Consider the following 12,964-nt stretch of genomic DNA (forward strand, 5'->3'; position numbering starts at 1 on the left):
CCCCCTTCAAGCGGCTCTAATTTCCCCTCCAAGATAAAAACCTTGGCAAGAAAAAGTTTGAAGATGATCCCCACAATCTAAAAAGATTGTTAAAACTCTTCTAAAAGAAACTCAAGAGAAATTCTTGAAAAGAAAAAACTCAAAGAGAATTTATTAACTCAAAAGAGAAATAGAATAATAATCAATTGTCTATTTCGTGTACAATGCAAAAGGCCTATATATAGGCTAGATAAATAAATCTAAATAAAACTCTTAAATATACTAGAACTCTAATTTAATCTAAACAAGAAGTAGTTTTAAACTAAACTTTCTTGCTAGTTTTAAACTAAACTTTCTTGCTAACATAAGATTCCTAAATAACTTAAAATACTTAATAATTATAAAAATTCGGAATAAAACAGTAATAAAATAATAAGAGCTGATAAATAAAATATTGGGCTCATATATAATAAAAATTAAGCCTAAAACCCAAACCCAATATGATTTAAACTCAATTAAAAGCCCGAAACTCGTAATTCCGTCTTAGAAATTCTGCTCATAGTCTTCACTAAAATTGTCATAACTTGAGCTCCCGAACTCAAAATTGAGTGAATCAAAATGCGTTTGAAGCTAAGAGATAGATCTTCAAACAAATGAGACATCTCAACCTAAAAATGCCAGGATCCCATCCAAAAAGTCGTTGAAATTCTTCTGATTTCCCAAGCCTGAAAATTGACAATTTTGATGATTGGAATCTAATAAATTTCACCCCATCTGTGCATGTATCATTCTCCCTTTCCTCAAAAAGATTCGTCCTCGAATCTTGTCTTTGATCAAGTTCTGATTTGATTTGCTTAGCCTTTGACATTGTTGTTGAGTCTTGAAGTAGTGTGAATCCATCACATCCATAGGTCTGAAATTGTGCCTTGAGACTTGCATCACTAGTGCTAAGCCCATCTATCGTCAGTTATCCGACTAGTGCTGGGCGTAAATCTCTGTTACGATTTATCCATTAGGCACTAGGTGCCATCCACTAAATGACTCGTACAAATCAGGTATAATCAAAACATTGAAGAAGATTGGTAAATGAGAATTATTAAGAAAGATATATATAATTATGTATACTCGGGTTGAATTCAATGATAACTAAATTGGATTAAATATGAATTAATTTATGAAATAATAGTTATTAAATGAAATTGTAGCTCTTTTGAGTCAAGTAAAGTATTCGTTAATTGATTGTTACCTTATGTGCAGGTTAGGTACCTACTTTTGGTTGACATTTCGGCATCCAACATCAATCCCAAACTCAAGTTGGTGATATATTTCTTTTGTGTCTTGGCATGTACTTAGGTTGTCAATATTGAAACAATGATATTTTGATTATGGTTAATTCTACTGAAGGTTACTTGTATTGAATGTAGTTCTATAAGTTGTGAATGATGTGTTACTTTAAAACATAGTTATATATAGAGGTTTGGAGTTATTTATGTAAATGCTTTCACATGGTGGTTATTCTAGTGAATTAGTCACTTTGATATTATGCTATTGAAGTGCTTGAATTAGTATTAGAAGAAAGTCTATATATATGTACTCATGTTTATATATATATTTGGTCATTTGGTTGATGTTAGAATGTGAGAGCTTGGTTTGAGTTATGCGTCTATTTATCTTGCTTTATTGAATGTTAAATTATTGTTGAGGTGCCTTTGAGTGGCACATTTGTTAAGCACATGAATTGTAGGATTTTAATATGTATTTTTTTTTACTTGTTTAAGTACAATTTTGGTCATGGTTTTAATGTGGTTTTAGGTTTGGCTTGGGAACCAAGATAGATGCAAAAATTGCCTTGTTTTAGAAGCAAAATTTGGTGCATACGGCTTGGGATACCGGCTGTCACATGGCCATGTGTCTCATACGGTCTATCCACATGGCCATGTGTCATAATGATTTAGGTGTAGATTTCACACAGCCTACGACACGATCGTGTATCTTAAAACAGTTAGTTACATGGTCTGAGACACGGCTTGCGACATGGCCGTGTGACCCAACATTAAATGCACATAAGGGCGGACACACAGGTTGGGAAACAGCTTGCGACACGACTGTGTATCTTAAAACGATTAGTTACATGGTTTGTGACACGACCTGTGACATGGTCATGTGACCCAACATTGAATGCACACACGGGCGGACACATGAACTGGGACACGACTTTGTGTCTGGATTTTGAATGTCTACACAGTCTGGGCTGTGACACACAGCCGTGTGTCCCCTATTTTCAAAATTTTCAACTTTTTTCTAATTTTTCTATTTTGTTTCAAATCGAACCTAGAATGTTTCCAAACTATTTTTAGGGTCCTGCAAACTCAATTTAAGGCCCATAAGTGTATGTTTGTTATAATTGCAATGTGATTAATTGTTTATATTCATGGTTGGATATTTATGAGTAAGTAATGATAAAGGTTTAAATTGACGTTGTAATATTTCGTGACTCGACTTCGGCGACGAAGACGGGTTAGAGGTGTTACAAAACTAGTTACTATCATAGTCGGCTATGGGACAATCAATACAAGTGGCAACAAATGGAAATCGATAAAATCAAGGAAAATCATGGAAGTGTGTTGATGACTCATAATTATAGAAATTGATTGTATGATGGCAGTGGATATGATTAAGGAATTCTTGGGAAGTACACCCTTAACGACTCTTGTCAGGAAAATCAAGGAAGTGTGTCAACAGTTTTTGATAGTCAAGTTCCAATTTGTGAGTAGGGAAAGAAATATGGTCTCTGATTAGCTAGCCCGATCATGTCTTTCTAATGATGTTGATTTAGTTACTATTAATGTTCCTATGCTTCATGTTAGGAGACTACTTTTAGAAGATAAAATAGGTGATCTCCATATAAGAATAAAAATGATTTAAGGCAATGTAATTCCTTCTCTTATTTATAAAAAAAAAAAAAGAGAAAAGGAAATCGATAATATCTGTTAGCTGTATTGTCCATTAGAAGTTAGAACCTTCATGGGATGACATACACTGGCTACTATAGCAAGTGCATCTTACAATTCGACGTTGACATCATTTGATGGAACACTTTATTTGGGGTGAGCAACGACACAAACATCAACAATTAGTTTTGATGATATTCATTAACTCTAGTATTTGTTTATCGTTTTGTCCTTGTACCAAAAAATTATAAAATATTAATTTTAACATTATAAAAAATAAAATGAATTATTATTTAAATAAAAGAAATAGAATTTAGTTAGCAAATTTTAACTTGGGAAAAAAAAAAGGTTCAAACACCACTAGTTAGAATCGGTTTCCTAACTTCTCAATTTTTTTCTCAAACCCTACTTGTTGGGAATTAAGATGAAATTAGACTAGTAATCAGATGATTTAAACCAGAGCCAAATTGTTTATTAGAATAAATCAATCGAACAACCACCTTAAATCTTACAAAATGTTTTATCACGCCTCAATTTTTCACTTCCCGAAGAAATGAACTAAAATTGGAAAAAAAAAAAAAGTAAAAAAGAAAAACAGATGCAATTAAGAGGCTTTAACGCCGATCCAGATTCAAATGACCAGTTTTGATCACAAAAAAAAAAAAAAAAACTTGTTTTTTTGGTGCTAATCTTCCTCAATTAATGTTATTTTTTGAAAATAAAATTGGTTGGTTGGACTCTTTTTAAATAACTAGAAAATCCAAAACTGGCCTCCAGGTTTACAAGAACTCATTTGAATCACCTCCGTAGGCGCCGTGGAGTTAGTTACAGCAGCCGTACTCTTCCTTCTCTTTGGCGACGTTGTGGAAGCTGAAGGAGGTTCCAGTGAGCGACGCCTTGAGCCGACTCTAATTGGCTCACAATAACTAGAGCCAATCAAGTGAGGGAAATTCAGTTTAGCCTTAGCCCCACGCATTTTGAAAGCGGCTTTATCGTAAGCCAATGCAGCATCCTCAGGTGTCTCGTAAGTCCCCAGCCAAATCCTGGCACCGTTCCTCTTAGGATCCCTGATCTCCGCCGCGTACTTCCCCCACGGCCTTCTTCTCACCCCTTTAAAATTCGTCCCCCTCCTCGACGACGGCGGCAGCAGCACGTTGGGTTCACGCTCCACCACCTCCTTCAACTTTTCTTTCCCTTCACTACATGCCTCGGAGGACACTGTTGTTGAATCAGCCTCGTTCGAAGGACTCCACCCAGAGTTTGCTGCATCACGCAACGTACTGTAAACCAGCATATCCTCGGAATCATCGATCTTTAAAGGCAAATCCCCCCAATTTTCATTCAAAAAAACACCACTAAAACTTAAACACCGGTTATAGAAAGGTTGAAGAACAATATCATCGCAGGTGGGAGTTGTTGTCGGCGGTGGCGGTGGAGATTCGTCAAAGCCATCAAAGAAACGTTGAAAAGATTCAAGGATGTTGAAATCTGATTCAGACAAGATCTCCACATTCATTTTTTTGTTCTTCTATTTTGGGTTAAAAAAGAATGGATGAGTGATGAGTGTAACTAAGGATGTGAGAGTGAAGACGTGGCTGAGGTGATTGTGATTTATATATAGGAAGGAAGAAACAATCTGAGATTAATTTCTGTGCATCTTCCTGCGGCGTGCAGCATTATTAATTAAAATTAAGCACATGCTGTATTTCTTTCACTAAATGCTCCAGGTTTGTTTCTTTTATTAAAAAAAAAAAAATCAATATTCTTCTGGTTTATTTTATTTGTCTAAATATTCGTGAGTGATGGTCAGGTGATTGGGGATTATACACATCACCTATATCCTTTTAATTCTGATTTAAAATTCAAAAGAAGTGGGAACGGGGAAGGAGGAAGGAAGGTTGGTCACCACGGATTCCACCAAAATTTTAGGGTTTGGTGTTTACTAGGGTTGTTAGCACAGTTTTTTACATGGAAAATATCTTTCGTAATAAAATTAAGGGTTAGGTCAACCTTGTACTTATTTTTATCGAAAATACGTTTGTTTAAGTTTTTAAATTTGTATTTAAAAAGTGGACTTAATGATTATAAGTTATTAATCTTTTACATTTTTTAAGTTTAGAGATTAAAATACACTTAATTAACATATCATCAGGAATTCCAAGCTAAAAATTGAATTAACCCTAAAATTGAATGATGTGCATTAAAATATTTTAATTCCTACAATTAAAATTATGATTTGAAAAATCATAAAAAAATAATTTTGGACTTCTAGAAGTGGAGTTTTTAAATGAAATAATTTTATTATTTTCATAAACCTAAAATGGGAATTATTATTATTTTAAATTAATATTTTTTAACATTTTAATGTTTTTCACGACAATGTGAAATACTTCAAAAGTCTTCGAAATCAAAACTTTTTCAATGCATTTCTTTTCCAAAATTTTCGAAACTCTGTTTATTCAAATAGTAATGGGAAACGCCTTTTAACTTAATTGAATTTTGGATTTTATATTTGAATTTTAAATTTATTTCGATGAATTAATATAGTGAATTAATTATTTAATTCAGTGTTTGCAACTATTATTTTTAATTATAATTAGAGTAAACAACATCTATCATAAACTTTATTTTGGTTATTCTAAATTTTTTAATTAATTATTTTGAAAAATAATTGTACAAATTAATTACTGACGTGAAAATTTTTATTTTTTTAACAGATTATTAACTTAGCATGAAATGATTGATACGTAACATATTATTTTCTTTTTTTATTTTTGAGTAAAGTTTAAAAACCTTTTATAATTAGTCTAAAATTTTTCACTCTCTTTTTCCTATGAAGACGATGATTGAAACCGTCCGGTAACTTTAAAGAGTCAACAGGTTTAAATGTTAATGGTGCTAATAATGGTTCACATATAAGCAGAGACAGATCCTTATGGCGGCAGGGGCCTCCCCAATTTTATTATTTTTGAAATTTTTAAAAAATAATTAAGCCTTAGAAACTTTTGAAAAATTATATTTTTCTAAAATTTAAAATTCTAAAATTCTATTAACAGTTTATCAAAACTCTTTTCATCTTTTATATATATATATCTTTCTTTATTCTTTATGTTTTTTTTTAAAAATATCATTCAAGTATAAGTCATGCACCTTGACATATAGGTTATTAAATTATCATACATGTCCGTGGATTGATTTCACGTCTTAGGGATGGGGTGAATACCCTTAGCCCATGGGTCTAATGTCCAGGTTTAAGTCATACTCATTGTATTGTTAAAATTTATTTGAAGTAATAATTAAAACGTGTGTTTGATACATGAGGAGGTTGAACTTTGATATTTCTTCTTTTTTTTTTAATATTATAATGATAAAAATTAATTCTTCCATTAACATGATACTACAAGTTTTATATTATTTTGAATAGAGTTTGGCAAAGGTTAAATATAATAAATTGATTATCACATTTTAAAAAAACATTATTTCAAATAATTTTTAGTGAAATAAAATTAAATTTAATATTTTCAACATATTTTAATAATTTTTTAAAAATAATTATCAAACATATCTAAAATAATAAAAGTTGATTTCTGATTTATCATACATTTATTTATTTGATAAGCACAGGGTGACGTCCTTGAAAGGTACCCATCCTAAGTTTATTAGGTGAATAAAGTGTTATAGAAATAAAAGATTAAAGTTGATCAGATCCATGTATTGGACAAAAGATTTTCCTTTCCATGAAATTAAATAACAAATGGAAGTTCATGTTTTATATGTTAACAAATTTCTCCATAATAAGCACGTGTTTCAGTAAACTATATGTTATACTGTACAAGAGAAGACTGAAACTTCGATGAAAGTGGCAGAGAGCAACTCTTTTTGGACTAAATATAAACTTTAGGTTTAGGGTTATCTTCCAACAAGAGAACGCTCTGTTCTTCATCACTTTCTTAAACAAATTACTAGCTTGTTTGTTTCACTCTCTAGGTTACTTAAGGTTGAATACAAAAAATGTTGACCGATTAGTCTGAGAGTAATTCAGTAATATCTGAGGATCTTGCCTTCTTGGACTCAATTAGCCAGCATATTCTAGCTAATGATTTTGAGGCTTCTTTCACTTTGTTAGACGACGTCGTCTCCTTCGATCGGAAGCCTTTATATGGCGGGGATACTTCCAGCCTTCCTCGAAATCCATTGAATGTTGGCCCTCCTTGTTGAAATGCAAAAGAGTAGGGTTTTTCTATTATACATTCATTGAATTACAGATGCAGCTGATACACGTATTTATAGCAGAGTGAGACTGCTGTAACTTCTTTAACAAACTAACTACTACTCAACTAACTTTCTTTAACAGTAACTCTAACATTCTCCTAGTCCTTTTATCTTTTGAAAAACAGCAGTTGGATCTGTTGTCGTGACCCTAAGAGCATAGCGAAGCATTGTAAACTGCTTGGAAGTGAGGGGTTTAGTGAGCACATTAGCAACTTGACTAGCTGATGGTACAAAATTAACCTGCAGTGTGCCATCAAGTACTTTTTCTCTAACAAAATGGTGATCAACCTCAGCATGCTTGACTAGTGCATGATGAGTTGGATTGGCGGACATAGAAACTGTGGAGGTGTTATCACACCAGACCATTGGGATTTGCTTCATGGATATACCAACTTCTTCTAGCAGCTGTTTGACCCATGGCAGTTCAGATACACAATTTGCCAAGCTACGATATTCAGCTTCTGAGGATGACCTGGAAACCACTGCTTGCTTCTTGGAACACCAAGCAATCGGATTCGAGCCTAAGTAGACAACATGGTGGAACGTCTTTCTTCAACTGAAGAAGCCCAATCTGCATTAGAGTAGCAGACCAGCTTGAACTGACCTTGAGTAAACCACAGACCATATACCATAGTCCCAACTAGATAGCGTAGGACACGTTTAATAGCCCGCCAATGAGTGTCACTCAGTGCGTTCATATACTGGATGAGTTTGTTGACACAATACGATAGATCAGGCCTTGTAATACAGAGATAATGAAGCATGCCAATAGTACTTCGATAGAGATGACTATCTACAAAGGTCGGACTGTCATCAGTAGCCATCAACTTAGGCGAGCTTACTATGGGAATAGGTGTAGCAGCTGCGCCTTCCATTCCTGTTTTTCGCAACACTTCTTAAACATACTTCTTCTGATTGAAGAACAGCCCATGAGGAGTAGACTGAACTTTAATACCTAGAAAGTAGCTAAGTTGACCCATGTCTGTAAGGGCAAATTGACTATGAAGCTGGCGCACCACACTATTGATATCTTGGCTTGAGATGCTAGTGATTACTATGCCATCTACATATACCACAAGCAGTAAGTGACTAGCTGAAGATGTGCGAATGAATAAAGACGGATCGACCTTCGAGGCATGAAACCCGAGCTTGTTGATCAGAAAATACTTGAGGGTGTGACACCACGCACGAGGGGCCTGGCGTAAACCTTACAGGGCTTTGTTCAACTTACATTAGCTTCTGACTATTGGATCCTGGTACCTCAAACCCAGGTGGCTGGTCCATAAAAATCTCTTCAGTTAGTTTCCCGTTTAAGAACACATTTTTGACATCAACTTGGCGCAATGGCCATCCCTTCATAACAACGACCGTTAGAATAGTCCTGATGGTGACCGCACGAACCACTGGACTGAAGGTATCTTGAAAATCAGTTCCTACATGTTGGGAGAACCCCTTCACCACTAGCCAAGCTTTGTACCGTTCTATAGTACCATCATCTTTCTGTTTAACTTTAAACAACCATTTACAACCAATGGTTCTACGATTTGGTGGTAGGGAGTAAAAAATCCAGGTGTTGTTGCGTACGAGAGCATTCAGCTCAGCATGTACTGTATCTTGCCAACAGGGATGGGTCATGGCTGTATGAATGTCGACTAGAGTTGGACATGGCGTGCCACTCAAATAGGCTTTTAGTTTGAATATACCAGCTTTACTGACGGTGGTCATAGCATGTGTGTTGTGTGGGACAGTATGGGGAGGTTGAATATGGATAGGGATAGGAGGGTGTGTTGGCTGACTTTCAAGAGTAGTAGAAGGTGGAGAGGAAAATGAGGATACAGGGGAAATGGAGATTGAGTGTATTGGTGCAGGTGAGCTGGGTTGAGAGTTGGTGGTTAAGGATAAGGGAGGATTGGTAGGCATAATAACCGATGATGGACGTCTGTTGGGCTGATGAGATATGACGAGTAATTTGAAACTGGTTTGAATGGGTGGTTTAGATGAGACAGGCTTGGTGATGGCATTTTCGAACGGGAAGATGGTTTCATGAAAAGTAACATGTCATTCGGCCATCACTAGCTTGACATCGATACCCTTAATGGAAGGAGGAGTATCCTAAAAGGTACAAGGAGTGGACCAAAAATGAAGCTTATGGTTATTATATGGCCTAAGATTTGGGAAACAAAGACAACCAAAGGTTCTAAGGAAGGAGTAGTTGGGTTTGATTTGAAAAAGTTTCTCATATGGGGAAATATGGTTTAAGGGGGATGAAGGTAATCTATTGATGAGGTATATGGCATTGCTAAAGGCATCATTCCAGTAGGTTATAGGCATGGAAGCATGGGCTAACATGGAGAGGCCTGTTTCCACTATTTAACGATGCTTGCGTTCAACCAAACCATTTTGTGTGGATGTATAAGGACATGTGAACCCATGTGTGATCCCATTTTGAGCTAGATAAGGTTTGAACATTTGAAACTCTCCTCTACCATCGGTTTGTAAAGTGCGAAGTTGTAGACCAAGGGCTCTCTTGACTTGCCTGTGAAACAGTGTGAACACGTTGAGCACCTCAGATTTTTTATGCAGAAAATAGAGCTATGTATAACTAGTGTATACATCAGTAAAGGCCATATAATATCGAAATCCATTAGACAGAACAGGGGCTGGCCTCCAAACATCAGCTATAACTAGTTGTAAAGGAGCAGTGTACTGTAACATGGACTGAAGAAATGGTAGCTTAAGTTCCTTGCCTAGATGGTATGCAACACAAGTAAAAAACTATTTATTGTCATCGATGGACACATTACAACGTAGCAACGCATTGAGCAGTATGTTTTTACAAGGATGTCCTAGTCTAGAGTGCCACACACTTAGTAGAATTAATGTACTAGCTGTAAGATAACGAGCTTTGTAGATAGCCTGGCCATTCGTGAGCGCATCTTGTAAATGAAGCTTGTACATTCCAAGGTACACTGAGCCTTGAAGAAGCACCTCCTTGGCCCGTAAGTCACGCACTTGGCACTTTGTAGGAAAAAACTCAAACATTATCTGATTACCTCTTGTGAATTTTGACACAGAAAGTAAGTTTTTGGTTATTCCATGTGTAAGTAATAGAGATTTCAAGTGCAATGGTCTCGTTGTAGTAAGCAGAGAAGATTGACCAGAACATCATAACACAGGAAGAGCATTACCGTTTCCGACATAAACCTTACCTAGCCCACTATGTGAAGTATTATCATTAAGAGAAGGAGCTGAGTGTGTAAGGTGGTGTGTAGCGCCAGAGTCGGGATACCAGTTGTTGTCTTCTATAATTTCAGGTGTAGCCAGAAATGCATGAGGCTGTACTACTGTGGGCGCAGGAGTGTGAGCAGACTGCACGGAGGAGCCCAGAAATAGATTTGTCCAGTTTGACATAGGGTCAGTCGGATATGACCAACCTAATGAGGAAGTCAGAGGCATAGGAGGCATAGAGTGCACAAGAGTTGGAGGCATAGAAGGCATAGAGTGTACAGAAAGCGATACCTAGGGAGACAAGCCAGGCGTATACAAACACATATTTGCCTAGGGAGGAGGTCTGTAGCCAGTGCTTTTGTAGGCGGCATCAAACCTGTGATAACATCGATCAACCAGGTGTCCTGTTTTTCCACACAACTGACACTGAACACAGGCTCTAGAAGAACGACCACGGCTACAGCCACGAGAGCTGGAGGGACGATAAGCTGGTATAGGATTGTCAGAAACATATTTTGGTTGGTGTTGAGACACAAAATTGGCAGAGCTAGGAATCTCAGCCATTGTAACGCGTTGTCAAGCTTCGGCATCAATTAGCATGGTCGTGATAGCCTGAACGCTGTAAGGAATTTGACTACCAACAATGATTGAGATGATGGATTCATATTCTGGGGGTAGTCCATTGAGAATCGCAGTGACATGTTCATGGTCACGTATGACTTCCCCACAGCTGGCAAGATTATCACAGTAGGACTTGACTTTCATTAAAAATTCCTTCATAGACAGATCACTCTTGCATTGTGAATGCAAGGCACGACGATAGAACATCAGTCGAAACGTAGTTTGACTGCCATATAAAGAAACAATAGCATTCCAAATTTGGGCACTTGTATCTATACCAATTAGATGAGGAAGCACACCCGAAATCACCGAGGACAAAAGCCAGGAGGCAATGGCACTATCTTGTTGTTCGAACCTAGCGAACTCAACATTTTCTTGAAGTTCACCATCATCTCCAGTAACTATCTAAGAGGGTGGAACAGTGTGGAGATCAAGAAAGCTTTGAAGCTTATAGGTTTTAACTGCCAAAAGCACCTGTTGTCGCCGTAAAAGGTAATTGGAATCATCAAGAAGGATACTAACTTTCTTAGTAGAAAATAATCTGCTATCTACAGTGTTATCGGCAGTACTGGACGCAATTGTGGGAGTAGCAAGATGAAGAATGGACAGACTGGATGGTGGAGCCATGAAAGTAGCCAGAACCACCCCAGGAACAAATGGACTTTTGATACCATGTTGAAATACAAAAGAGTGGGGTTTTTCTATTATACATTCATTGAATTACATATGCAACTGATACACGCATTTATAGCAGAGTGAGGCTGCTGTAACTTCTTTAACAAACTAACTACTACTCAACTAACTTTCTTTAACAGTAACTCTAACACTCCTCAGCCTGTGGAAGTAAAGGCAAGTCAATTAAAAGAGGAAGTGGCGGTGGGTAATGGGAAAATGGTGAATTACAGGGGAGTAAGAAAGAGACCGTGGGGAAAGTATGGGTTAAGGATTTGGCTAGAAACTTACCAAACACCCGAAGATGCTACTTTGGCTTATGATAAAGCCGTTTTCAAGATTCGTGGCTCAAAAGCTAAGCTCAATTTCCCTCACTTGATAGGCTCAAGTAACTTAGAACCTGTTAGAGTGGCTCCAAGGCATCGATCACCCCCTTTTCCATTGTCTTCTTCGTCTTTTGCCATTGTGGATAGCAGCAGCTCCACTATGCCAAAGCCAATAAATGGAAAGTCAACTAGTTAATGGTTTTGTGGCCGTCATTACTCATTTCATTTGATCTTTATTAATGGCGGGTTGGATCTGATTAATTAGCTTTCACTTTTCAATGCTTGAAATTTGATTAAGGCGATCCATTGAGTTTTAAGCCGAAGAAAGAAATTCTAAAATAAGGAATAATAGCACAAATGGCCTTTGTATTTTAGATTTAGTATTAATATGTACCTATACTTTCAAATGTGAACGTTTGTTCTGTTTATTAATGTGATACAGGTTAAAATTTGGAAGCTGATGTTCAAATTGGTTAAAGTACAAGAACTGGGGATTTGGAATTGGAGTTGAAGCTACTGGGTTTTGAGGGAAACAAGCACCTGTAATAATTTGTTCCTGTCCTCCATGGGTCTGCCATGGATTCTCATTTTATGTCAGAGAAAATGTTGTCAGCTCTACTTAGAACTCCCTTTTTAAGGAAAAAATCTAGGGTGGTGCTATAACACCCCCTACCTGTATCTATCATCAGAACAGGGTACGAGGCATTACCGGAGCTTACCGAATCATTATTAATTAAGGGAAAAAGTAAAACAAAGTAAACATGTAATATTTAATAAATTCGTATAACATGGTAATTAACTTACCGCTTCTCTATATTCAACATAATTATGCGAAGCATAATTATTCGAATTGATCATGAGTCCTAATACCTATTCTTATCACAGTGTTAGTCATATAATTCATATAAATATCAA

General features: G+C 36.3%; 1 protein-coding gene and 1 pseudogene across 1 annotated transcript; one reads left to right on the forward strand and one right to left on the reverse strand.

The window, feature by feature from the left end:
- Nucleotides 1-3,421: 3,421 nt before the first annotated feature.
- On the reverse strand, nucleotides 3,422-4,636 carry LOC128279470 (ethylene-responsive transcription factor 13-like). Its single transcript, XM_053018407.1, has one exon. The coding sequence runs from the start codon at nucleotides 4,444-4,446 to the stop codon at nucleotides 3,682-3,684; it is 765 nt and encodes a 254-aa protein (XP_052874367.1). The 5' UTR covers nucleotides 4,447-4,636; the 3' UTR covers nucleotides 3,422-3,681.
- Nucleotides 4,637-6,941: 2,305 nt separating this feature from the next.
- On the forward strand, nucleotides 6,942-12,245 carry LOC108468622 (ethylene-responsive transcription factor 13-like; annotated as a pseudogene).
- The last annotated feature ends 719 nt before the right edge of the window (nucleotides 12,246-12,964 follow it).

This window comes from Gossypium arboreum, chromosome 8 (assembly GCF_025698485.1).
Source record: "Gossypium arboreum isolate Shixiya-1 chromosome 8, ASM2569848v2, whole genome shotgun sequence".
Lineage (NCBI taxonomy): Eukaryota > Viridiplantae > Streptophyta > Magnoliopsida > Malvales > Malvaceae > Gossypium > Gossypium arboreum.

What these genes read in the sequence shown, in the direction of transcription:
- LOC128279470 (XM_053018407.1), bottom strand. Translation starts at nt 4,446, where the DNA reads ATGAATGTGGAGATCTTGTCTGAATCAGATTTCAACATCCTTGAATCT.